The sequence below is a fragment of the Mirounga leonina genome, unplaced genomic scaffold (assembly GCF_011800145.1).
Source record: "Mirounga leonina isolate KUSES-001 unplaced genomic scaffold, KU_Mleo_1.0 Mir_115, whole genome shotgun sequence".
In the NCBI taxonomy this organism is placed as follows: Eukaryota; Metazoa; Chordata; class Mammalia; order Carnivora; family Phocidae; genus Mirounga; species Mirounga leonina.
Window position 1 is genome coordinate 98000648 of NW_023270268.1, and position 27896 is coordinate 98028543.

The 27896-nt window shown below is 35.2% G+C and overlaps 1 protein-coding gene across 1 annotated transcript; it reads left to right on the plus strand.

The window, feature by feature from the left end:
- Positions 1-143: 143 nt before the first annotated feature.
- On the plus strand, positions 144-27705 carry ATG3 (autophagy related 3). Its single transcript, XM_035000172.1, has 12 exons — positions 144-595; positions 4121-4162; positions 7765-7814; positions 10755-10825; positions 12327-12434; positions 15987-16036; positions 18313-18394; positions 21789-21823; positions 22298-22453; positions 23251-23378; positions 25529-25597; positions 27468-27705. The coding sequence occupies exons 1-12, from the start codon at positions 524-526 to the stop codon at positions 27547-27549; spliced, it is 945 nt and encodes a 314-aa protein (XP_034856063.1). The 5' UTR covers positions 144-523; the 3' UTR covers positions 27550-27705.
- The last annotated feature ends 191 nt before the right edge of the window (positions 27706-27896 follow it).

Below are 27896 nucleotides of genomic sequence, written 5' to 3' on the forward strand. Positions count from 1 at the left end.
CAGGCGCGTTCAGTGTACGCTTCCGGAAGGAGGGAAGAAGCGGTCTGAGCCCGCCCCAGCGCACCCTTTCTCGCGTCACGTGTCGGGAGAGTCCTGAGTCACGTGAGGCCCAGGTGGCGGCGGAGCTACGGCAAGAGAGAGAAGGGGAAGCCGGAAGGGGCGCGAGTGAAGCAAGGGGGAGAAGACAGCTCCCGAGAAGGCGAGGGGTGCGCGTGCGCCCGCCTCTCCTAACTCCCCCCTTGTCCCCGCCGCCCTCCCTCGCGGCCAGGTGACACCTTGGCCCGGTCCGCCGCGAACTGCCTGGGTGGCGAGCAGCGCGCGCCCTGCCCTCGCGATTGGCGCCGGCCGCCCCTCCCCCTCGTCCGGTCCGTCCCGTCGCGTCCCGTCGCGTCCCGTCCCCTTGGGTGCCGCCGGCCGGGTGCTGATGCGCGTCGGCGGCAGCGGGGATTTTTTCTGACTCCCGTCCCTTCCCCGGCTGCCCTTGCCGCCCCGTCGCGGGGCCGGCCGCTTCTCCGGCCCCAGGATGCAGAACGTGATTAACACGGTGAAGGGAAAAGCACTGGAAGTGGCTGAGTACCTGACCCCGGTCCTCAAGGTAAGCCAGGCCGGGCTTGCCATGGGCTGGTCAGGTACACGCTCAACTCCGCAGGAATTGAGGACCCGGCGCCGGGAGGGACACCGTGTCCTCCGGCGGGGAAAGTGTAGGAAGGTGGTGAGGGTGGGACACAGGAAAGGGTGCAGCCCTACCGGAGGTCTTACCGAGCTGTTCTCTAGGGCTTTCGGGCTCTGAATTCAGGTAAACTTGGAGCGACGCTGTGTGCGCATTGCTGTCGCCACCCGTCAGAACCCGGCGCGTCTGGGTACGTCAAGTTGGAAGGTGGTCGGCAGCTAAGTAGATTTGAGAACATAAATCTTAACATTGGAAGTCATTTAAACTTTTTAGTTTTGCTTATCTTTTTAAAAACGAAATCGGTATTTGGTAGTAAAATGACATGTCAGTATTTTCTTTCAAACGTCATAGAAAGTCTCTTATAATTAGGAGCTTGAAATAGTAAGTTGTGACTGAGGTACCCTCTTGTTAGATTTCAGAGGAACAAGGTGAATTGCAACATTATCTCTGTCAGCATCGTTGAACCCAACTAACAGGCAAAACTTCCCTTTCCGAGTTTTTAAAATAGCCGAAAACTCTTTGTAAATCCTGTACTTCTTTGTTAATAACCAGCAGCTTGATCCTCCTATATTTACTCTTTTTTTTTCCTTTGTCAATAATACAGTGTTTTTAAAGTAAAAGTAGTAACAGATTAGCTATTTTAACAGTGACTTTAATTTTCAGAGATAAATTTCTAGAAGTACATTCAAGTTTTATAAGTCTTATAAGTTTTTTGTCATTGTAACTTTTTCCTTTCTGATAAGTGAGCAATGAGAATAAATGAATAGGGAGTTCTTGCTTAAGTGCTTTTATTTTTTTAAGCTTTCAATGAAAATTTTACAGATCTTATTGTGGGGATGAAATATCCTTGGATATGGTTGGTCTTCTTTATAATAAGTTATCCTAGTATGCTAAGAAGAATAGTGGATAGTTTTACTTTGCTCCCTTTCCATGACAAAGGGAAATGTTAGTCATGTACTTTTTTTAATATTTATTTCTAAGACTGATTTTAAAATGATACCTTGTTGGGCCAAGTTTAAAACAAAAAAAGAAAAGTTTATAAATGAAAATTCCAACTCTTGCTATGCTTATATATTTTTTACTGTAAAATTCTTTGTAATTAATATTAGTCAACTTTGAAATTGAAAATTATTCTGATGTTTGAATCAAATGATTCTTTTGCATGTCATTTTTCAGAAACATGTCTACCTAGATAAGCAGCATTTAAATAATATACGATTGTTAAACTCTTTATTTTCAGAGAGAAAGTAAAAAAAGAGTTCCCAAATTAAATATTAAACTAATGTTTCAGGGGCGCCTCGGTGGCTCAGTTAGTTAAGCATCTTGCCTTCCTCTCAGGTCATGATCCCAGGATCCTGGGATCTGGCTATCTGCTCAGCGGGGAGTCGTCTTCTCCCTCTCCCTCTGCCTGCTCCTTCTGCTTGTGCTGTCTCTCTCTGTCAAATAAATAAAGTCTTTAAAAACAAACTTCTGTTTTATTGGCCAGTTGTATTTTATCGAACTTATAACAGAATTATGTTTTGAGAAATCATTTTGCTTATTCTCCAAACTGGAAAGTGTTAGTTTGTCAGTATATATTTGTCAGTATGTATTTTCAGTAATAAGGAAAGCAGAATTACTGACCCTCTCCTTGCCTGTCCCTATTTACAGAGAGGATCCTTGTAGTTTCCTACTAGACATAAGAAGGAAAAACTAAATCCTTCGGAAAGAAAACAATGACTTACCCTAGCAAGTAGAAATTAAGAAAAGTCAAGGTACAGTAAAAGCCAAAGTCCTTACAATGATCTTCAAGCCGCTACTTGATGGATAGAGGCCCTTATCTCAATGTAGCTTTGTTCCTTGCTCACTTTTTACTTGAGCTAGTCTGACCTCTTTGTTACTCCATCAAATACTCTCTTGCCTCAGGTTTTTGTACTCGGCGCACCATCTGCCTAAAGTGCTCTTTTACAGCCTTGTGCCTTGTTCATTTTTTTAAGGTCTCTGCTCAGTAGTCACCTGTCAGTGAAACCGTTGTTTTCTTAACCATCCTATTTATTATTTATTTGTTTTAGATTTTTTTTTTTTTTTAATTTTAGAGAGAGAGGTGGGGAGGAGGGAGAGAGAAACTCAAGCAAATTCCACACCCAGCATGGAGCCTGATGCAGGGTTTGATTTCATGATCCTGAGATCAGACCTGAGCCGAAACCAAGAGTTGGACACTTAACCGACTGTGCCACCCAGGCACCCCTATTTTTTTTTTTTTTTAAGATTATTTATTTTAGAGTGCGTGTGTGAGCAAGAGGAGGGAGGGGCAGACGGAGAGAGGAAGAGAGAGAATCCTCAAGCAGACTCCCCCGCCCCGAGCATGGAGCCTGCCATGCCCTGGGCACCATTCCCTGGGCTCCAACCCAGGACCCTGAGATCATGACCTGAGCAGAAAGCAAGAGCTGGCCACCTAACCAATTGAGCCACCCAGGCACCCCACCATCCTATTTTAAATAGCCATCACTCTCACTCCACCCCTGACCAGTTTCCTAGCTGCCTCATTTTTTTCCTTGTGGTTTTCATTACCATTTGGCTTTTTCACTCCACTAAAGTTTAAACTCCTTATGAGGACAAGGCTGAGTTTGGTCTATTTTACCTACTCCTATATCCCCCTTACTTCAAATAGTGCTTGGCACATAGTGGTTATTCGGTAAATAGTTGTTGAATGAATGATGTTCATCAATGAATCCTTTCATTTTTGTAGACTGTACTACAAAATCTTAACATTTAACTTAAAATTTAGAAATATTTGGTAAATAGCATCTTTGCTTTAGAGGAGAAAATATTGTATCAATATCTTGGAGATAATAATGGGAAAGGATTGGGGTACCTGGGTGGCTTAGTCATTAAGCATCTGCCTTTGGCTCAGGTCATGATCCCGGGGTCCTGGGATCAAGCCCCGCATCTGGCTCCCTGCTCCGCGGGGGGCCTGCTTCTCCCTCTCCCACTCCCCCTGCTTGTGTTCCCTCTCTCCCTGTCTCTGTCAAATAAATAAATATAATCTTTTAAAAAATTAAATAAATAATGGGAAAGGATTAAATGATTTATGACTTATAGATTTTCTAGTGTTACTCAATTGAAATGAGATGTTGGAGATGTTGGCTGCATAGTAAAATTTCCCTAAACATTTTTAAGACATTTTTACTCTTCTGTAAAATAAAGATATTTGGTCATTTCACAAAATCATTGTAAGGCTTAATGTTTTTCCAAAGAGCTTTGCTCTATTATAGCACTGATCAAATTGCATTGTAATTATTTTCATGTCAGTTACCTTCATTAGACTTGTATATTCCTTGGGGTCAGGTACCAGTAATAGATTCTTTTTTGTATGTGCTCTGTTGCCTGGAAGGGTGCCAGACAAATACTTGCCCACAAACATTTTTAATTTGAAAGTGAAAAATAATATGTTATTTTTGCTTTCTTTAGGAATCAAAGTTTAAGGAAACAGGTGTTATCACCCCAGAAGAGGTGAGTGTTAAAGATATTCTGAAGCTATTATATTTTATCTGGGTGGTTTTTTGGCTTTATAAGGAAACATCTTAAACTTCAATCTTGATTCTTTTGACTATATTAGCAATTTTATAGGGATTTCTACTTCCCATAAGAGAGGATGTAACTTCTCTCTCAGTTTGCCACTTCTCATATTTCTTTATAGTTCCTCTTTATTTAGAAATGGAGGTGGGAGAGGGAATGGAAAAGATTCTGATGGTTGTTTACCCTCCACTCATATTTGTGTTACACTGAGGCTATAAAATGGGCTCTGTGGTGTTTGCTGTTGTCTTGCCTCTGTCTATATCAAACATGAGTTTTTGTGGCTTTTCATTTGGAAACTTTGGCTCTCTGCTTGGATATTAAATTTTCTTTCAATATTTAGCTTAAATATTTTATTGCTACATACTTAATGCTGATTTTTTTCTCACAATTCTTTCATTTTTTCTATTAACCAAGTAATGTTGAATCTGCTTAATACTGAAACTGATGTCTGTTTTATAGATGAGTTGTGTTTTATTGAACTTTTAACATAGAATTATTTGAAGGAATAATTTGAGGAATCACTTTACTTGGTCACCAAATCTATATAATAAAAGTGTTGTTTTGTTATCCTTAGAGAAGGATGTTCTAAACATCCTTTTACATCCCAGTTTCATGAATAGTTATGGTTGCATCAGACTTATTTTTTAGTCTTAATAAATAGCAAAGAATTTATTTTAAGTTTCACCTTTAACTTTCATTAAAAATACCACTTATTTGGCAATAGAATTTTACTTACTGTATTGAAAGAAACATTTTGAATTGGGGCATATTTTATGATCTGGCTATTGCCAGATCTAAGACCTCAAGCCTAAGAATTAACTGATCTTTCAGTTTTCAATTGTGATGGAATCTTTTGAGTCCCAAATCTTTGTGAGTTCTGAGGATGGTGTGCTGAATTGATCTTTTATCTAAAATTATCTTTATTTTTAATGAAGACACATGGTGGTATAGAAAGAACATAGGGGATTTGCCTTCTAGGCCCATTTCTCTTAATTTCTCCTTTTCTGACTTGGACAAATCTAAGCTTTGACAGTCATGTTTCCTTGTTTGTAAAATGAGGGATTTTGGCTAGACATTCTCTAAAGGACCTATTCTACCTTAGGCACCATGAGTTTAATACCTTGAATGCCACATAAAACTAAGTTTTGATATTGTTAACTTTCTTGCCAAACAGAGGTGTAATTTAGACTTGGCTCTTAAAACTATTTGAAATCAGGAGCAGGGATGAAAGTATGCTGTTCTTCTTGCACTCTTTGGCTTTATCTAGGGGAAGATGACTAATTGGTAAATAGATGGTTGGAGTTAGAGATGCAAGTCTGTGGTCATTGGATAGACTGAAGCTGTTTTAAAACAGCTACTAACCATAGAATGAATAACACTTAACTGTATCATTAAGTGGTTTATGAATTTCCTCCTTTTTAAAAAAAAATGCAAGGCAAAACTAGCTTAGCTGGGTACCAACCACATAATGCTGATTGAGATAGAGCATGGTTAGGGGATTGAGTTAGATTAGAATGAGTCTAGAGGAGGAAAACAAGACATAATTTGCTTTGGATAAAAGATCTACTGAGGTGATCTATTTATTTGTTTTCTCTTACTGTTTCTGGGCTTCTGGCTCTTATCCTCCAGCTCTCTCTGTGTTTTCATTGAGAGCTGTTGGAAGTACTGTGTTTAAAAAGAGGGGTAGTCATTATCTAATACAGAATTGCCTGACTAAAATTACTTTAATATACATATGTATGACTTAAGTAGAGTATTAGTAGTAGAATAGCTTGAAGGATAAAGTTGCTGACCAAAATGTTAATAACTGTTCTATCTTGGAGGTATTCAGTATTGTATAATATTTAGTCACTGAGAGAAAGCTCCTGCAAGGGATACTGAGAATTGAGAAATTTGAGTCTGCCTTACATTTTGTTTCATTTGAGCATATGAAGCCTGCAATAATGGCCACTGTTAAAGAGGGCAGATATACACATGTACTAATTATCTGTGCAATTCTATGTTCTTTTATAGTTTTTCTTACCTTCTAGTGGTTTGTTATTTTTTAAAAAATTTTATTTATTTTTTAAGTAATCTCTACACCCAACGTGGGGCTGAGACTCACAACCCCAAGATATAAGTTGATGCTCAACTGACTAAGCTAGCCAGGTGCTCCTATTATTTTTTTAATAGATGCTACTAGAGGTGCCAGAGAATAAAATATTAGAGTCTTGTGAGAAGGCAATATCATTAAAGAATTTATAAATTTTTAACTCTTTGTTTGCTTGCATTTTGTTGAATTAATATCTTTTTGGTGGTGATAAATTAGTTCCTGGTAACCACAGAGTTAAAGGTAGCATTTGGTTACAACGACCTAAAATGCTTAAAACTTTGGGAGGGAGTATTGTTTTTATTTGGGTTTTTGTCTTTACCTAACTAGTTGAAATAATAATAAGATTCTTTAAAATACAAGAATAGAAACATTTGAAAAGTTGCTGTTGGGAATATGCTGTTAAATCTTGTTAATGTATCTCTTGAAAGAAATTACTCTTAGAAAACTTATTTTATAAAATTTTTACTCTCTTAAATGGAAATAGAGTATTATATATAGAAATTCTTTTCTGAGACAAACATTAGAAGATTAAAGATACTGTATTTTTTTGCTATGTAATTAACCATGAACAATACATGAATTTAAGTTAAGCTATTATGAAATAGAAGTAATTAGGAAAGTATGTGTCTGTATTGCCTGAGTTGGGACACTGCAGTCATGCTTAAGAGACTTTCTTTCATTTTCTGCTCTCAAGAATAAGCAGGATTTCTGTCTTACAGTAAGGTCAGTTCATGCTCATGTATAATGGAAATTCGCAAAAGGTTAAACTCTTTCTTCCTGAGTCTGTTTTTGATTTCTGAAGAAAAACAAAAACTTTTGCAATGTGCAGCCTGCCCAGAAAGTCTAAGGTGTTAGAGGATTCAATTTCTTAACTGTGTTGGTATTTTCTGAGTCAATCCAAAAGCTTCTAACTTTCCCCATTGTTTGGCATTACATTTTTCACTCTTGTTAACGTGAAAAAGAGAGAGAAATGTGCACTGTGATGTCATAAACTCCTTACATCATAGGCCTTTATCTATTTAGTAATTTTTCTCAAAGATCTTCGTTGAGTTTTAAGCCCCCAGCAGGAATCTGTCTTCATCTTATTTATCCATAAAATGGTTTTGACATTTTAAATCCTGCAGTGTTACCTTTATTCATTTCATAATACTGTATCCTTTTGGCATTATTTAATCCAATGATAAAAATTGAATTTAAAATAAATAAATAGCACTCAGTGTTTTTTCTTGCAAAATTTAAACTTTATGGATGTAAAAAATTTTGCAGTGTAATAATCAAAAATCATCAGACTAGTAGAGCAAGTTTGGTGCTGTTTGCATTTGTATGATTATTGGGTATCAAGCTTACACAGGATGATCACTTCGGTTTTTTATCATCTTACACTCAGTGATGTTCAATTTTTTTTTTTCCTTTTTCTTTTATATTCCTTTTCAATTCTAAATAGTTTGTGGCAGCTGGAGATCATTTAGTCCACCACTGTCCAACATGGCAATGGTAAGTAATCTTGAGTGAGGAATAGAAATTAGTAAAAGATATGACTTTATAATTGTGGCAGTTTGCAAAATGTATGAGGGCATGAACCTTAGAATGACCAATTTAACTCTGTTCTAGTAGATTTTTCTGTTAAGCAGTGTGCCAGTGATACTTAAGGTAAAATAAAGGCTGACAAATTGGCTGTTATACCTATTTTGTATTGCTCTGTTAGAATAAAAGAGACATTTTTAAGATAAATGCCTTTACTTCTTCATTAGTACTCCCTCTCTCTATAGTGTCTAGGTCTGATTTTGTGGTGGATCTTTAAAAAATAATGTTCAAGAGTTTAATAAATTTGACCAGCTCATTTTTTTCAAACTGAAATGTTTACTGAATATTTTTATAACATTAATAAATGCAGATATTTTGCAAAGTCTTAGGTTTTTTAATCATAAGACCTTCTATAAGGTTCAAAAGTATGCTCGCACTTTAGGAATTAGTTGAAAGGGAAAGTTCATGATACTCATTAAAGGCCGTAACTGGAAATCTGCTGGTAATAGACTTTTTACATTTTTGTTTTTTTCATAAACTTTTTTTATTGTAAAAGTTAATTTAAAAAAAGTAATTTAAGCAACTTAGCAGATCTCATAACATATTTTAAATATTCTGAATAATAAGAGAACGTTTTAAAACAAATGCTGTTTCATTATGTTTAAGTACTTAGGGTAAAACCACCTGACTGTGGCTGAAAAAGTGATCCCAATACTGGCAGAGCTATTTTAATTAGGCTAGAATTGTTTTGAATTATCATCTTGTTTGGATGTAAGTGGTTCAACTTGTTATATCCTTTTTTCTTTTTATTTTAATTCCCTTAGTGACACTTTTTCAGTTGTGGTTGAAAGGTACAGTTTTAATTTGGGAGCAGGGTTTCTAAATAAAGTTAGAACTGATAATGTTTTCCTTCGTATAAATAGTTAAAACTATTTTAAGCCAAAGTTGGAACTCTCTTTTAGATGTGGCCTATTCTCTTCTCAATTTTTATATTTGACTCATAACCAAAATTGTTTTACGGCTTTTTATCAATTGCGCTTTATCTTTTAGAACATTATTTCTTAATGTACCAAGAAAGGCCAAAATGTCAGGTTCATTTATTTTTATGCCCTTGTCTTCCTTATATGTATTTCTGTTTCATATTTAAAACTGAGTTAATATCGTAGCAGCTCTCTGATGATTTAGTAAGGGTGATTGATTTTTTTAAATTATAAATTGTCTATTAAAATTATATTTAGCTTTGTTCTAGCCTATAATTTTTATGTATTTGAAGTCAAATAGGTATATAAAATTTAAAATAACATCCATTTTATAAAAGGAACTAATTTAGGATTTTCTTCAATATAATAGATACACATTTCTTCAGGTTTCTTTGTGATAGTCCTTATTTGTCTAATTAGTTCAGACATATGATTTATAATATTGTTACAGGAATATGTGTATATGGACAGGATCTTTTTTTAGCAGGTAGTTTATAGTTTCACTTTGTGAACTGTGATAGTTGAAATAATTTAGAACTCAGTTATACACTACTCCAGCGTCCGCACTTCTGGCTGAACTGGGGCCAAAGGAACAATTCATTTATTTATTTATTTATTTATTTATTTAAGATTTTATTTATTTGACAGAAAGAGAGCACAAGTAGGCAGAGCGGCAGGCAGAGGGAGAGGGAGAAGCAGGCTCTCCGCTGAGCAGAGAGCCCAATGTGGGGCTCCATCCCGGAACCCTGGGATCATGACCCGAGCTGAAGGCAGACGCTTAACCGACTGAGCCACCCAGGCGCCCCGGAACAATTCATTTTAAACCAATGCTAGAAACAGGTTATTTCCATGTTACAGTTTTGTGTCTACAAGTGCCATCATGAGAGTATTGTATATTCTTCACTCAGAACTTCAGGCATTGCCATGTCATTATTGAATTTGACACTTGAGAATGGTTTAAAGAAGCCTAGAAGGTTACTAAGATAGTAGGTCATTTTCTGGCTTTATCTTGTGCTCGTATCTGTGGTTTAAACTTTAGACTGAAGCTTTGATAAAAGGCAGTAGACTCCAAGTTTTTTTCAGATGTTTGTGACAGATAACACATGCCACTCCAGCTCTGGCCAGTTCCATTAGGTGACCCACAGAAGAATCTTTGAACAAATTCTTAGTAAGATAGTCCAGGGTAGCTATGAAAAATCAGAAGTGGTATAGCTGGTCTGACCCACAGAGAGAGTAGTGTTTCAGAGCAGGAGCCCTGGATTCACTTGCTCTTCTATGTTCTGGTTTCCTGACCTTGAGCAGTCTGACTTCTTTAAGCTAAAATGGGGATATTAATATTACTCACCTCTTAGGGTTCTGAGGAGTAAATAAAAATAATGCATGTTAGAGTTCTAAGTAAACACTCAATGAAAGGGTTTTTTTTTCTGTTTTCAGTCATTATTTTTAATATCACCATCTTGCGATTCAAAGCATCTTTTTTCTCTCCGTTCCAATTTTAGGGATCTTGCCAACCACCTACTTTGTTATGTAATGTCCTACAGATATTTTTCTGCCTCTTCTTGATCTGAAGATGAGCAGTACTTGAGAATTAAAAGTCTGAGATTATACTCCCTAGGGAACAACATTTTCTTTTTGTTTAGAGGCAAACATAATAGTTGCTTAATAGTTCTATATTCTGTCTTTTTTATCTAATATTTAATTTAAATTCTCTTAGGTCTCTCTGCGTCTCTTAGTACATTTCACTTATAATGCTATGCTCTTCCATGCCCTAACATACATCACTTAATGGCATCCTTCCAAAACTAGTCCTAAAACAATTTTCTCAGGAGTGTGGATCGTGTAGTTTTAATATTTACATGTGATATCTTCTGTTCTGTCTTTGCCTTTTAAAATAGTTCTTATGTTTTGGTGCTTTTTGCTCTTTTTAAAGGGCTACAGGGGAAGAATTGAAAGTGAAGGCATACCTACCAACAGGCAAACAATTTTTGGTCACCAAAAATGGTAAGAATTACATTGCATATATTAGTGAATTTTGCACAAAGAGTTGTATTAAAAAAAAAAACAAAAAACAAAAAACCTTAGCATTTTTTTAAAAGTTGTTTTTGAAGATTTATTTATTTATTTGGGAGAGAGAGAGCAAAAGAAGCAGGGGAGAATCTCCAGCAGACTCCTGCTGAGTGGGGAGCCTGATGTGGGGCTCCATCTCAGGACCCTGAGATCATGACCTGAGCTGAAACCAAGAGTCAGATGCTTAACCGACTGAGCCACCCAGGTGCCCAAAACCTTAGCATTTACTGATCTTAATTTATGCTTGAAGCCATACAGAAATTTGGAAATTTGATGAAACTCTGGGTTTTCTATTGCTAGAGTATTTTTTTCTGTATTTCATTTTTACCTCCTTCCTTTTTGTCACTACTTTTTGCCAAAAAGGTCTAGTTTTAAGATGTGGAGGGAAAGGGCCCAAGCAAATTTGGAATTTGGAATTTTGATTGCCTTTTTTTAAAGTTGACTTCATAATTATAAACTTTTTGGTTATTTGATTTTGATCTTCTTTAGACATAAACATTTGTCATGAAAAATGAAATTGATACTACCTTTGACATTTAAAAGTTCCAAGCTAAAGATTGTGTCTTTGAAAGATTGCCTTTAGGAACAAAAAATGTTTTTGAAACTTCTAGTTTGTCATTTATGAAGTTAATTTTGAAAACAGCATCAGAAGGTTGTTATAGTCCCTATCTAACCACATAAAGTGCATTGATTTTTGTCCTAATTTATCTATTAACAGAAAGGGAAAATACATATAACAAATCAGTTTTTTTCTTTCCTACAGCATATGTTTTATTAGAATTGATCATTCATATCCTGCTTTTTTTTTTTAAATCAAGAGGTTAATAGCCATTTCATCGTGTTTTTACATTATAATTGTTAAGTTTTAGGCTTATATGAATAATACCTGTTAATTGACACATATACTGTATGAAAAACTTGGCTCCAATATTGTGTAAGATGGTAAAATGTAGCAATTTAGTGAATTTTACACTGGCTTATCCATTATGAATAGCTGGAACTTAAATAAGAATTATGAAATACATATTAAAAGTTACTATAGCATTGCAAACTGGAGGTCACCTCTACCACCCCTGAGAATGACAGGTGGTGCCTTCCTGTTTTGAGAGTAAAGCTGTTAAAATAAGGTATTCATTAGCCTAAAGTTGAACAATGTTATGTCTGGCTCTAGCCTGCTGTTCTTCACAGACCATCAGGGTAAAGAATACATAGAAAATTTCCAGTAGAGCCTTTCTATTTGTGTTCTAACAAAGCCATTAGGGAAAGATAAATGTGGTCATTAATGTGTCTGTGGACTGCATACAACTCTTTAATCACTTTTATTAGAAGTGAAATATAATATTTCCTTAAAATGGACTAAACTGTCTCTTTTTTCTAATAGATTTATAGGAAGCAGATTATGTGCTAGTAACTGTGTTTGCCATTTATTTTATAGTGCCATGCTACAAGCGGTGCAAACAGATGGAATATTCAGATGAATTGGAAGCTATCATTGAAGAAGATGATGGTGATGGGGGATGGGTAGATACTTATCATAACACAGGTAAGAGGAAAATAGAAGACCATATATTAGTTTAAATTGTTTTAAATGTTTTTACAATCTTTTATTACAGCGTTGATTTAAAAACAACAAAAACAAGGGATACGTAAGGTACAGTTGTCCCAGTAGACTTTTATCTGAAAAGAAGCAGGAAGACAAATTGGAAAAAAAGAAAAAATGCCCTTGGAGTATACCAAATTTCTATAGTACTGCTACTTCAGTTGCAAATTGAAAATACCCATATCATTTTCTTTATTTCTAAAGAAAGAAAGACAGAACTGCTGCATAGGCATACTACTTTGCTTTAGAATTCCTTATTTACATGTCATTCCATTGCTGGATGATAAGCTTCAGGACAGGAACTATATGTATGTTTATTTTACTCAGAGAGCTGGCATTTAGAAGTATTTAATATTTATTTGTTGAATGACTATAAGAGGATTGTAAGGACCACACTCCTTAGGTTGAGAGTCACTCACTGTTGAATCCTCAGTATCTGACATAGTATCTGGTACAGAAGTTGTTCAATAAATTTGTGTTAAAAGAATTGACTAAATTCAAGCCTTTTGTAAGTGTATGTTTGCAGAAGTTATTTATAAGCCTGAAGATGATTTTTTATTTCAAGTCCTAAAAACCTATTTTGCCACTATATTTATATAACTATGTAAATGCAAATTAGCGTATGCTGCTATGCTATATTAACTTAGCCATGCTAACTTAGCGATACTAACTTAGCTATAGCAGCGTATACTAATCTGCATGCACATAGTTATATAAATATAGTTATATACAATACTATAAATTAATGATAGTACTTAATTATAATAGTTAATTTATGTAGTTATATAAATGCCATTTATGACTTAGTTTTAATGAAGAAAATGTGTTCTAAGTTTAAATCTAGAATACTAAAAAATAAGTTTTCTCCCATGAAGTCCTAGAAAGTAGCAGGTATATCAGAAGTAGTACTAGAGCAAGGTTTCTTAACCTTAGCCCTACTAACATTTTGGACTGCATGATTCTTTGCTGTAGCATTTTCTGTACATTGCAGAATGTTTAGCAGCATGTCTGGTCTCTGCCCACTAGATGCCAGTAGTATTCACCCAGTTGTGATAACTCAAAATGCCTGCAGACAGTGCCAGATACTCCATAAAGGGCAAAATTGCTGCCATCGGCTGAGACCCACTGCAGTAGTCAGAGAACTAAGTAATCTGCACAGGAAAAAGTACCTTGTTAGGTCAGTTTTCCCTCTACTTTTAAAAAGGGACATTGTCATGTGTTTATGATGATATAGGCATAGATTCAGGACTTGGGCTTCTTGATTTGAAACTTGTTTGTTTCTTGATGAGTTGAGTTTAACATTAATGTCAAGGCCTTGGGAAAATAGTGGATTGAACAACTTTTTAAAATGATTTAAAGAATCATCCTATTTCCCCCACTGAGAGTGCTGGTAGATGGACTTCTTTATTTTTTGATCTTTCCAAATTTGTTCAGGTGCTCTGCTTTAGTGTTCCTGTGGTGGAAGATGTGGGCAGCACATGTGTAGGAAACTGTTGACTAACTAGAGCCATTAGTTATAGCACTGTGTTTCTGATGTCAAGTAAATGACTTATTTTGATGTCTGGTTGTGTTCAATTCCATAATCACTAACTCAAAATCTAGGTGCATATTTACAGAGGCATTCGTTACGGAGATAAATAGGTATCAGTGTGATTGGATTGATGAAAATCTATTCTAGAAATTCAGCTGAAAAAATGTTTGCCCTGCTGGAGAGATATCCTTAGAATTTTAGTTTAAACTATATTGTGATTTGATTAAAACACTGCTTCCAGTTGACTTAGAAGGTCTTGTGCCTGGTTCCTTATTCACCTCAGTTCTCTTTGCTTCATCTTTACTTCTCATAGGTTTCTTTTATTTCTCTTAGCCCTTGTATTGGTCATGGTTCTCCAGAGACACAGAAAAATTGATGTATATATAGATACAGGTATTAGGTGTAGATAGATTTATTTTGAGAATTGGCTTACATGATTGCAGGAGCTAGCAAGACGGCAGTTTATAGGACGAACTGGCCAGCAGGCTGAAGACCCAGATAAGGGTTGATTGTTTCAATTCAAGTCTGAAGACAGTCTGAAAGCAGAATTCTTTCTTTTTACTGAGTACCTCAGTTTTTCCTTATAAGGCCTTCAACTGATTGGATGAGGCCCACCCACGTTATAGAGAGTAATCTACTTTATTCAGTCTTTGGACTTAAATGTTAAAATCTACAGAATAACCATCACAGCTACATCTACATTGGTATTTAACTGAGCATCTGGACATGATAACCTAGCCAAGGTGACATAAAATTAACCATCACAGTTCTTGAGAATATTACCCTCATTAGAGTCATTTGAGCTTTTCTTTTCTTTGCCAGTATGTCCTACTTTTAGAAGAGTCTAGTTTAGTGGAATACTACTACATTATTATATTGAGATGGATTGAAGAGGTTTATTTTGTTTGTATCTAAGTACTGGATTCATTGATTGTTTTGTAATACCAATTCAGCTTGCCAAGATTTGGGTTTTATTGTTATGAAATAATTATATTTATTATGTAGTAATTTGTAGAAAAACTATGAAGTAAAAGCTTTATGTTAGAGCTGTGGATTGTGACATTTTCTGTTAGTGAAAGTAAGTTACTAAGTTTGGAGATATTGAACAGGTATATAAAGGTTTTAGAAGATTAACAAAGGGGCAAAGTTTATTTTGTATGTAGGGTGTTTTTTTTTCCTCTTTAGTGTATTTCATCCTGTTGAACTATTGAATTAAAAACACTGACATGTATTTTGAATTAGAAATATTATTTAGCTGACTTGTGGTGCCCCTTCTGCATAGTGCCACCTTCATTGAGACAAGTAGGTTCAAAGTAGTTGCTTAATGAGGTGTAGTGGACAGAACATTGAACTAAAAGTTAGCACATGTGGATTTGAATCCCAATTTCTTCACTAACTGTGAGACTCAAGTTATTTCATCTTTGGAGACTTTATTTCGTCATAGGGAGAAATGATTTATTAATTACTTCAAAGGATAGTGTTTGTAAGGCTGAAATAAGCTATGGAAACAATAAAATAGAAAGCCCCATATAAATGTGGTGTGGTATTACTACTTCTGGATGTCCTAGATTTCTGAAACAAATAATATTAATATCTTCTTGAGAAAATTTCAATGTGGTTTTGAATAAAAATAAATATGAGTCCTGTAGTCTCCTAATGTGTTCACTTTGAGAATGAATATGTTGGGTAGAGACTCACACTGGGAGAGTAAATGAGGAATAATAAATGAGTGATAGAGTAGAATAATCATGGTAAAATATCACATTGGTATTTTTTTTTTTTCAATTTGAAAAGTGTTTTTGGTGTTATTCATTTTAGAGTTCATTTGTAAAATGCTACTAACATTGTCTCCTCCTTTCAGAGAAGTTGTGAGAATTTAGGTAATTTTAAGTGCTTATATGTTGCTTGAATCTGGTAAATAGAAGATGTTTACAATTTCAGTTATTTTTTTAAATTTTAAACAGGTATTGCAGGAATAACTGAAGCAGTTAAGGAGATTACATTGGAAAGCAAGGTACTGGTTAATTAGTTACATTTCTAAATTTCAATGACAGTTATTTGCATATATATATATTCTTCTTCAACCTGATTATTTTCAAGCTTTTTAAAATTCCAGTTATTTTTTTCTTCTCTCACTTCCCTATATCCAAACTGCTGCTGCCCAATGCTTATTTTCCTTAGTCTGTTGTATGGTTAAAAAAATTTTTTTTGAGATTGTAACTACTAATTTTCACCAATTGGGAAGGCTACTAGGCTAGTTTAAAAGAAATAGCTTTTTATTCTTAAGTGTAAGTACCAGATGTTCTGTAAATCGAGGTTTTTGAGGTTTATGTACTTGCTGATTAGATGCTAATGATAATATTGTTTAAATTTTATAGTTTCTTAATTCACTGCTATTTTGGGTGGAAGTTTTTGTTTTTGAAAATTTAAAGGTAAACTTTAACATCATCCAAAATACATGTTTTGACTGAGTGGAAGCTAAATCAGTTAGGTTTTATTGTATGATTTATTGTGGGGAGGGGAGTAAAAATCTATAACTTGGTGGAATTTTTCTGATTGAAAATTTTCAGTTAATTCAGACTGTCTGTATTATATTAGCTTTTCATTTCTAGAGAGAAAATGATTGCAGTTGTTTTCATATATTTGTTTGAAAAGAATACAAAATGCCTTTACCCTTACCTTTTCTTAATTATTTTTTAACAGATCTCTTAAGAGGATAGGAAATTTGGACAGAGTAATTGAGTTTCTTTTGTCCTTATAAAACATTTAGTATAAGAGTTACTAGTTTAAGATACTCTCTTGTGTGTGTTTTTGTCATTTGGATCTTTTGGGATTTATAACTGGGTCTTAACAGGAAGTGTTAGAAACTAAAACAAGTTTTTTGTTTTTTTTTTTCAATGTACAATTTTATGCTTGCTGGGGATTAAAGTTCACTTCATTGGCCTGAAAATTCATTCTTTTGAAATTCTACTTTTTGGAGAATTTGAACGACTAAAGAGAAATCACCAAAATGGCTTTTGCTACTTTAGAAAATCTTGTTTACTCCAGCCATTAACTGTATATGCTTCACACTTTGGGAATGATAAATGGCAGAGTAGTGTGGATAGCATTTTTTGATAGGTTTATGGTAATTCAAGAATTTTTTTTAAATGCAGTAATGGTTAATATGGTACTTGTTATCCCACTTAACATCCTTATGTCAGACTAAAAGATGACTCCTTAGAATAATGTACAACTTGAATGTCTTTCCTGTCATTTCCTATTTAATATAGAATTTACATTATTTTTTATAATTTCTTACAATACTTGTTGTCCAGACCCAAGTATTAATCTTTCTTGTGGATTTCTACTGTTTTACTGTTTCAGGTATGATCACCATAACATCAACATGATTAAAATTTCCCTTAATGATCAGTTTGTTAGATATTCGCTCATCTAATAATTATCTAGATACTATCTTCTAGTATCACATTTGGGTGTGGTAATGATAAGTAATTTAAGTAAAAATTAAAAGTAATTTAAGTTTCTAGTGGTAAATAGAAATCTTCTCTAAGTAAAACTGTAAATTGGGTGAAACTAAATGTCCAGTTTTTTATACTTTACTACATTGACTTCAGATTTTTAGAATATTGATTTTTAAAATGATAATTGTATATTAGGCTTGTCTTTGGTTAGTATTATTCTTTTATTCTAGTGCAAATATAGCTTAAAAATTTAACTGAAATCTTACATATTATAGTAACTGTAAAGTCTTGATAATTTTACTTAAGTCATCCTAAAATATTGTTAACAAATTAGAATATGTTTGATTTATAATAATAAATGTGATTTATAAATATATACATTTTTTCTCCTTTAAATTATATGATAAATTAAAACTCTGAACCAATTTTCTAATATTGGTGTTATTCCTTTTAGAGTTCATTTGTAAAGTGCTACTAACATTGTCTCCTCCTTTCAGAGAAGTTGTGAGAATTTAGGTAATTTTAACCAATGAATTGGTTAAATAATACTATTTTTTGGAAGTGCAAAAATCGTTAAATTTAGCTTAGATGATTCTTGGTGCTTCTATGATACGTTTTATATTTTTCAGTCACAGCACTTAGCACATCACTTTTAATATTTGGTTTATGGATTTGTTATCTCCACTGGAGTAGGAGTTTCTTGAGGATAAGAACTGTCTTTACGACTCTTATTCTCACAGTGGTTTGCATTGTGCTGACACATGAGTGTTCAGTGTTTGACCTAATGGACATATTTAAGTGACTTTAACTATAATTAATTTCAAAGGACAGTATAAAACTTCAAGATTGCTCAGCAATATGTGAGGAGGAGGAAGAAGAAGACGAAGGAGAAGCTGCAGATATGGAAGGTATGTTCTAGATTTTCTTTAATCACACTAGAATGTTGATTTTGGAATATTTGTAATTGATGTGGATAAGAATTGTACTCCATTTTTAGATTTTAACATTTAACAGCTTAGAGAGGATTTTATTTAGTTTAAATTTAGTTAGTGCAGAACGTACCTTGGTCTTGGACTGTTGGGCTTTACCTAGGACATAGTCTGTATAGCATTATTTCTAGTGGGATACATCTTAGTCATAAATCTTTAATGCAGTTAAAAGTTCGAAGATACAGATTCTTAAGCTAATTCTTTTTTTTAAGATTTTATTTATTTATTTGACACAGAGAGACATGGCGAGAGGGGGACACAACCAGGGGGAGCGGGAGAAGGAGAAGCAGGCTTCCCACCGAGCAGGGAGCCCGATGCGGAGCTTGATCCCAGGACGCTGGGATCATGACCTGAGCCGAAGGCATACGCCTAACGACTGAGGCACCCAGGCACCCCGTCTTAAGCTAATTCTTAAAAACTATTTCAGAGCAGAACAAAGTTTGCTCATGTATTATGTATTTTCTTTCTTTTTTTTTGACCAAATAGATAGAATTTATGGTGAGATAGAAATGTTTTATAGCATGCAGTACTGGAAGATGGTGCCAAGTGGAGTTGAAGCACCATAATAGCAAGTGGTGTTTGCTGATGAGGAGGTGATGCATAGCCACATTGCCAGAGTAGCCATGACTCAGAGTACCTTTTCTTTTGTTTGTTTGTTTGTTTGCTTGAGAGAGAGAATACAAGTGAGGGGGAGGGGCAGAGGGGAAGGGAGAAGCAGGCTCCCCGCTGAGCAGGACTCGAGGCTCAATCAGATCCTAGGACCTGGGGATCATGACCAGAGCCAATGGCAGACACTTAACCAACTGAGCCACCCAGGCGCTCCTTTTTTTTTTTTTTTTTTTTTAATTTTATTTATTTATTTGACAGAGAGAGACAGCGAGAGAGGGAACACAAGCAGGGGGAGTGGGAGAGGGAGAAGCAGGCCTCCCGCAGAGCAGGGAGCCCGATGCGGGGCTCGATGCCAGGACCCCGGGATCATGACCTGAGCCGAAGGCAGACACTTAACGACTGAGCCACCCAGGCACCCCGACCCAGGCGCTCCTTAAAGTACTTTTCAGTTTTGTTTCCTAAATTACTTTTAAGCCCTCATTAAACCTAGCTGTATATCTGTTCCTGAATTCTAGTAAGAGTTTTGTCCTTATTTTTATGGTAAACTCCCATCCTTTGAAGAAATCAAAATGAATTACTTGTAACCAAAATTGCTTACAGCAATCTCACATACCATCTCTGTGATCAACTTCATATCTAAACTTCCAGTCCAGATCTCCTGAACTTCAAATGTACTTGTTTATTTTCACTTGCACCTGAATGTCTTATAATTGTCAGCACCACCTCCTTGCACAAATACTTTCTGCATTCCATCTGTCTGAACTGTGTACAGTTACCCAAGCTGGGGTGGGGGGTAGGAAGAATAGTATGAGTAAAGCACTGTTTTTAGAGTACAAGCTGTGGGACTGCCTTAAATATCTGACAGCCTTTTATTGTGTTTGTTACATTCCCTTGGAAAGAGCTAAAGAAAAAATTGCTTTATGTGGAATTTTGCTTAAAAAAATAGTGTTGATGGTATAGCAGGTAATATAACAATTAGTATAACGGGCAATTTTCATTCCTTACTCAACAAACATTGGGCACTATAGTATCTATATATCAGGTACTGTTCTTGGTGCTAGAAATAAAGCAGTAGACAAGATTTTATGGAGATTATATTTTAGTTATGGGAGACATACAAAAAATAATAGATAAGCAATATATATGCTATATTAGATGGTTATAAGTGTTAGGGAGAAAAATAAAGGAGGGGAATGAGACAGAGAGTCTTGGGGAAGGATGAGTGTTATTTTAAATAGGTTGGTCAAGAAAAACCTAATTGAGAACATGAGTTTTAAGTAAAGCCTGGCAGGAAGTGAGTGAGCAAGCTATTTGGCTATCTAAGGAAGAGTGCAAAGGAGCTGAGGTAGGAGCTTGTGTAGTATATAAAATACTGTGAGCAGGGGCGCCTGGCTGGCTCAGTCAGTAGAGAATGTGACTCTTGATCTCAGATCATGAGTTCAGGCCCCACATTGATTGGGTTTAAAAAAAATAAATACCTGTTCAGAGAGGAGCAAGCGCAGAGGCGGAGAAGTAAGGCGTGGAGTCAGTGAGATAACCTTGGGACCAGATCATGTAGGGCCCTGGCTCCAACTCAGTGAGATGAGAAGCTATTAGAGGGTTTTTCTAAGTAGAAAAGAACTTAGAATGAGATTTAACATTTTAACAGAATCACTGTGAGTGCTGTATTAAGAACAGATAGAAGAGGTTTAGGGACAATAGTTAGGCTATTTTGATAATCTAGGCAAGAAATGATAACACCTTGGGCTCAAGTGGTAACATTGAAAGTGATGAAAAACAAAATTCTGGACATATTTTGAGGGTAGGGTCAAAAGGATTTGCTGCTGAGAGGGAGTAGCATGAGAGAGACAGAAATAGTCAAGTGTGACTCCAAGGATTTTTGACAGTGTCTGGAAAGGTGTCTTAACTGATACAAGGAAAATTACAGGACCGAATCGCTTTGGAGGGGGAGTTTGGGAGTTCAGTTTTGGATGTGTGCTCTTTGCAATGTACATTAGTCATTCCAGTAGAGCCATAAGTAAACGAATATCCAGGTTTGTAGCCAGGGATAAATTTGGGAATTATTAGCATTTAAAGCCATTAAGACTAGATGAAATCATCAAAGGAGTAAGTGTGGATAGAGAAAAGACAAGGTCCAACAACTGAGCCCTTGGTTACTGCAGTGTTTAAAAAAGTTGAGATGAAGAAGAATCAAGCATAGAAGATAGTAAAGGAGAAGCCAGTGAGGTGAGAGACAAAGGCAGGAAAATACAGTATTTTAACAGCCAAGGAAAGTGTTCAAACAAGGTGGGACTAAATCATCCAGATGGCCCTGTGAGAGATCAGTTAAGATGAAAACTGGGAATTTACCCCTGAATTCAGCAACATGGAAGCCTATGATGATTTTAATGAGCACATTTTATGCAATTATATAAATAGCCATGTGTATGCGATGGAGTCACTGAGTGTTCTACAGTACCATTATGCTGTTCAGTATTGCTGATAGGCTGTAGTTTGGACCAGGCGTTGGCAAGCTAACTTTCTCTGGCTCTGTCAGTTAAAGAATCTGCTGCTTTGGAGGTGTAAAATTCGGTCCCTCATACCTATTCAATATCTTCAGTTAAAAGCAAAAGCCCAGGTTTTGAATGATACTCTGAAGTGATACATAGTTTGGTTTGGGAAATTTTTTTGAACTTGATTAATCTTCTGTTGCTTTTTATAACAGAATATGAAGAAAGTGGATTGTTGGAAACAGATGAGGTTTGTAAATTGAGTTTTTAGTTAACTTTTAGTGAATAAACTTGGGGATTAGTATTTACAATAGTATCTTGATATTTCCAATAAACCTTTATTTATATGTTTGCATAGGTTATAGCATATAATATTTTAGCTTTGGCTTTTAAGTTCTGTTTGTTTTTGAAAAATATAGAGTGGGGAAAAATATTTTCTAAATTGTCAGATTCATACAGATTTTATTTTATTTATTTATATATATATTTTTAAAGATTTTATTTATTTGACAGAGAGAGACACAGCGAGAGAGGGAACACAAGGGAGTGGGAGAGGGAGAAGGAGGCTTCCCACTGAGCAGGGAGCCCGACGGTGGGGCTCGATCCCAGAACTCTGGGATCATGACCTGAGCTGAAGGCAGACACTTAATGACTGAGCCACCCAGGTGCCCCTGTCAGATTCATACTGATTTTAATGGGTGTAAATTTCTCCCCCTATTGCCAGGCTACCCTAGACACAAGGAAAATAGTAGAAGCTTGTAAAGCTAAGACTGATGCTGGAGGTGAAGATGCTATTTTGCAAACAAGAACTTATGACCTTTATATCACTTATGATAAATATTACCAGACACCACGACTATGGTTGTTCGGCTATGATGAGGTAAAAACAGAAAATATATTTTAATGTAAATGTTTTAAATTGTTGGATTTAATTCCTTTGTCATTTGGTCTGTGGGTATATATTGTGGCCTTCTAAATTTTAGTAATCATTTATTTTACAATTTCATGATTAATACTGAACTTGATTCTTATTTTGAAGAAACTATGAATTATTCAGTGTGACAGTAACACTATAAAGAATCAAACAGAAATAATCTGTTACATATTTATTGCTTGGTCCCAGAGGGTTATTCCTTCAAAATAAAAGGGAAATTAAACTTAGTTTGTTGTATTAAATTTGTTGAATATACAAGGAGGCATTTACAGAATGATCATATTGGCATGTGTGGTTTTTTCTTTAAGACAGAAAACCCTTTTTTTTTTTAAATTCATTTACTTAATTGAATTAAAGGATAACAAATAAATTTAACTTGTTTTAACCTGTCATTCTTATGATTATGAATGGGAAACAAAAAAGTGAAACAAAATAGACCCAAAATATGAGTTGTAAAGTTATAAAATGCTTTGACAGCCATGAACTTGCTTTTTTTGTGGGATCTTTATTGCATTAGATGGTGGCTGAAGTCACATAGCATTGATGTAGAGACTTCTCCTCTCTCCTCCGTTTATTGGCATAAATGGATTGTAAACTCTCCCCCAAACAGTCTGGTAATTCTAAATAGTCTGGAATTCTATATTACAAGTGATATGGGAGGTGGGGATAAATGTATTTTAAACATGGAAGTTTAGGTCTAAAAGTTTTTAAACTGATTTCAAAACATTTTTTTATTGTTTCAGCAAAGACAGCCTTTAACAGTTGAACACATGTATGAAGACATCAGTCAAGATCATGTGAAGAAAACAGTGACCATTGAAAATCACCCTCATCTCCCACCACCTCCTATGTGTTCAGTTCACCCCTGCAGGTGTGTGTGTGTGTGTGTTGTGTGTTGTGTGTACTTCATGGATTTATTACTTGGCAATCTGTAAACAAAGTGCCCTAACAGAAAAAAATATAATAAGCAAATACAGTTCTCTTTTGTCTTTCTTAGAAATGTTCTTGTGTTTAAATGTATAAGAAAAAGGAAAAGGTCACCAATTTAAGTTTAATTCATTAATATTTTTTGCTCTCTTTGTGTGTTTAATTATAGTATAGATCTTTGTGATTTTACTACTATTTTTAGCTCCAAGAATAATTTAGAAGATGCTTTTTAGATTTTAAAAAATACCCATCATTTAGACATGGTTTGCTCTGTTGTGTTGTAGCCTTCTATGAATGTGGAGTATGAAGTTATCCTTGTGTTTTTCTCTGTGACCTATTTATCTCTTTTTATTGGTTAGTGAAGAGAGATGTATGCAGAGTTCTCTTTTCCTTTACTCTTCAGTTGAGAGATGTTCAGCCCTACTAAATCAAGTGCATTTTATAATTTGGGATTTTCTTTGTATTATTGTGTTTCTTCAGGGCCAAATAAGTGAAGCTGAGTCTGTATGCATGATTTGTTCAGTTATTTCTAATGGGTAGCTTTCACAAAACATTGAGAAATTCTGGTAACAATATTTTTGAGATGAAAACTTTAGTATTCCATTGACTAATTGGATGCAACATTCTAGTTTTTAAAAATTCTTTAATATTTTCTTCTCATTTTTTACAGCCTCTTGATTCTCAAACTTTATTGTATAGAAAGCCTAGTTCATTTTTCCAGTTTTTTTAATGTCAAGAGTTGTTAATATTGCTAACTGAAAAGTAATTCAAGAGTCATTAGTTTTAGTTTTGTATTATCTAAAAAGTTTTCATTTTATTTTGTCAGCTCCTGTGGTGGTTTGAGGTTTCAGGACAGTGCTTATCAAACTGAGGCATGTCTCTCTCTCTTGCTTGTAAATTTTAGTCTGGAAAAGAAATAAGTAGTTTAACTGGTAATTAATGTGAAACATTTTAATAAATGACTTATGCAATGTAATGTAAATAGGGCAAAAAAGTTGGGGGTCTATAAGATGAGATTTCAAGTACATTTTAGGCCTTGCCGTGGGCCATCTCAGGTTATGTTTTTGGATTCGCAGAGTTAATACTTTTACTCTCATCTTCTAAGTTGACAGCCTCTGTCATGAAGTTTATATTCATAAAAACTGAAGCACCATTATTTAAGCCAGAGTGTACCTAAAAGATCATTCTTTTGTGCACGGCCTTTTTCTCAGTTCATATACTTAGGCAATTACTTTGATATCAGAGGAAAGACACTGGTTGACTATGAAGAGATTTGTGGATTGGACAAAAACTTCAGATAAACATATTTCTTTATATAAAGCCAAAAAATTATTTCTAAATAGAATCAGATAGATGGTGCCTGGGTGGCTCAGTCGGTTAAGCGTCTGTCTTCGGCTCAGGTCATGATCTCGGGGTCCTGGGATCAAACCCTGTGTCAGGCTCCCTGCTCAGTAAGGAGTCTGCTTCTCCCCTTCCCTCACCCTCCCGCCATGCTCTCATGCGCTCTCCTCAAATAAAAAAAAAAAAATCAGATAAATTTTACAGTATGCATTAGGACAAATTAAAAATATATAACTTGGTGACTCTAACCAACTTAGCTTTTTTAAAACCCAATTTAGGCTTATTATCTGTTAAATATTTGAATAGTCAAAATCACAGCATTATAAATATGTCTGTTTTTTTGATTAGCTGTTACCATGTAGCTTTTTTGAATTTTCCTGGTCTGATTCTTGTTTGTTTCTTAGAGCAGAGAGCTCTTGCTCTGCAATTACACCCTGGCATGATTTCCCTTTCTCTGGCTTTCTGCTGCCCTAACCACCCCCCCAACTCTTTTCCACCCCTGTTATAGGGAAACTAGTGCTATTGTATTTTGACTACCGTAGCTTTTAAAATTTAGCCTGTGTTCCAATAAAACTGTACATGATTCTCAACAATCTGACTTGTTGGGGAGTAGGGAGGAGAATATTTTATAATTATTATGTTAAAATTAAATCACAGACACTAATAAGGTAGATTTCTTCACAAAAACTTGCTTTTCCAATTTTGATCTAATTACTCTATGCTAATAAGATTTATTTGTTCTTTTGCTTTTAGGCATGCTGAGGTGATGAAGAAAATCATTGAGACTGTTGCAGAAGGAGGGGGAGAACTTGGTGTTCATATGTATCCTTACCTATATATGTCATTAGTGGCATATTGGCTCCTAGGATTTTTTTTTTCTCTTTGGAAAATGTTGGTACAGCGTTAGTGCCACAGTACCTATAACTTGTTTTAGCCCCTCATATGTGGAAGTCTTAGTAGGACTTTATTTGGAAAATGTTACATTGTGATAGTTCTGCTTTGTTCAGTTGGTTAGCACATGTCCCTGTGTGCACCAGTCAGCTCTGCCTTGTTCCAGAGCCTTCGATCAATAGGTACTTTTCTAGGCAGCAGCTTGTTGCTTTTTGTTTGTCCAAGAGGCAATGGCTAAGAGCATGTGAACATAAAACCATTGCTCTTGATGGAAAAGAAACTCAGTGGGCATAATTTATTGATGAAAGAAGAGTAACCTACTAATTTAGAAGATAACACATGAGTATCTTTTCCCTAAGTATATTTCCAATTTAACTGTTATAAAAAATGTGCTTCCCATCAGGTAAAGTTAGGTTGTGTCATTCTGAGGTCTCTGAAGCAAAGAATTCAGCTTAACAAATAGGTTAATTAAAAAGTAAAACACACAAAGTATATTTCAGATATTCTTAAAGTATAGTATTTTTATTTTTCTCCAGATAAAAGCACCCTTTTTATATCTTACTATGGTTTTCCTACTTAGTTCTCTGTGGTTGACAAGAGGAATAAACTAAACTGCTGGATCCTGAAATACATGTACCCATAGCATGGATTCATCAATAGCAGCCAAAATCAATGATTTAAATGCCAAATAGTCTGAATTAATCTAGTGCTAGGTTGATGTTACACTTGGTAGTTCATGCCACTCAGTGTTAGATGTAGACTGAGGGGTCACTGCTGTCTTGGAATTACAAATAACTTAAGAATTGCTAATAAAGTGTGTTCCTCAGAGGAACACTGGTCCTGTTTGGCATTAAAAGAAACCAAGAACTTTTGGGGGGAGATGAACCATGAGAGATGATGGACTCTGAAAAACAAACTGAGGGCTCTAGAGGGGAGGGGGATGGGAGAATGGGTTAGCCTCGTGATGGGTATTAAAGAGGGCACGTTCTGCATGAACACTGGGTGTTACACACAAACAATGAATCATGGAACACTACATCAAAAACTAATGATGTAATGTATGGTGATTAACATAACAATAAAAAATTTAAAAAGAAAAAAAAAAAAGAGAGACCAAGAACTTTTAGTCTAAACCAGATTTACTCCTGAAACCCCATGATGCATAACTTGAGCGTTCATCTCTCTTATAGGCTAGGTAGCAACTTGGAAGACTCTGTGTTTAATAATGGACTCATCAATTCCCCCAATAAAAATTAAGCTCTTAATATATCTAAGAACAGTGGAGCATAGGGAAAAAATCAGGATTTGATTAAAGACAGTCCGTTGTAGCAGATTCTATGGCAAGTACATGCACTAACTTAAAATCAGTCCTTACAGAGGGTTTCCACTTTATTTTTTTCTCTTTTGCTTCAGTGCTTTTATATTCTTTACCCTGCCTTATTTTCTAACATACCCTAGCAAACTAACAGGCAGTAAAGGAACCATTTCCCACTCATTTAAATATGCACAACCTTGTCCTTATTTTTATATCAAAATAATTGGGTTCCTGTGAATTCATACTTATTAGGAAGTTTGACATTCAAATATTAAATGGGAATGGGTCAGGCAGTCTTAAAGTTACAGAGAACCTCATGTTGAATAGAAACAAACTTGCATGAGTGAATTTTTTTAATATACTTGATTTAAGATTTTGTCTTCCATATTTTTTCTGAGAAATCTTTGCTTAATAAGGATAATTACAGTGTTAGCTTAAATCATAGTACCATTTACCAATCTGTTTTCCTTAGCTAAAGACCTATAGGTATCTTCTAATTTTCTTGAAGTTTGTACAAGCTGTCATTCCAACAATAGAATATGACTACACAAGACACTTCACAATGTAACGAAGAGAGCATAGAATCTATCCTAATTATTGTTTCTGATTTTTAAACAATTAACCCATAGATGTGACCATTGACCATATTCACCAATATGTACAATTTCTCTAATAAAGAGACTTATATGTTTATGCATTAAATAAAAAAAGTTCCACTACCAGACTTATTTGTTTAATAAAAATGAGTGTAAAGAAACTGTTCTTGCTTCTTATCAAAAGGTGGTAACAGTATTTTCTTTAAGAACTCTGAAAGTGAAGAAGTATCTCCTATAGGATGATAAAAGAGTATTTTTGGTTCACATTTATGAGGAAGGCATTAAATGTGTTGTAATAGTATGAACTAGGGCTAAAAAT

Excerpts from the sequence above, each read along its gene's own strand:
- ATG3 (XM_035000172.1), top strand. The coding sequence starts at position 524 with ATGCAGAACGTGATTAACACGGTGAAGGGAAAAGCACTGGAAGTGGCT. Across the intron at positions 596-4,120 it reads ACCTGACCCCGGTCCTCAAG|GAATCAAAGTTTAAGGAAAC; the intron begins GTAAGCCAGGCC and ends TGCTTTCTTTAG. Across the intron at positions 18,395-21,788 it reads AGAAGCTGCAGATATGGAAG|AATATGAAGAAAGTGGATTG; the intron begins GTATGTTCTAGA and ends TTTTTATAACAG.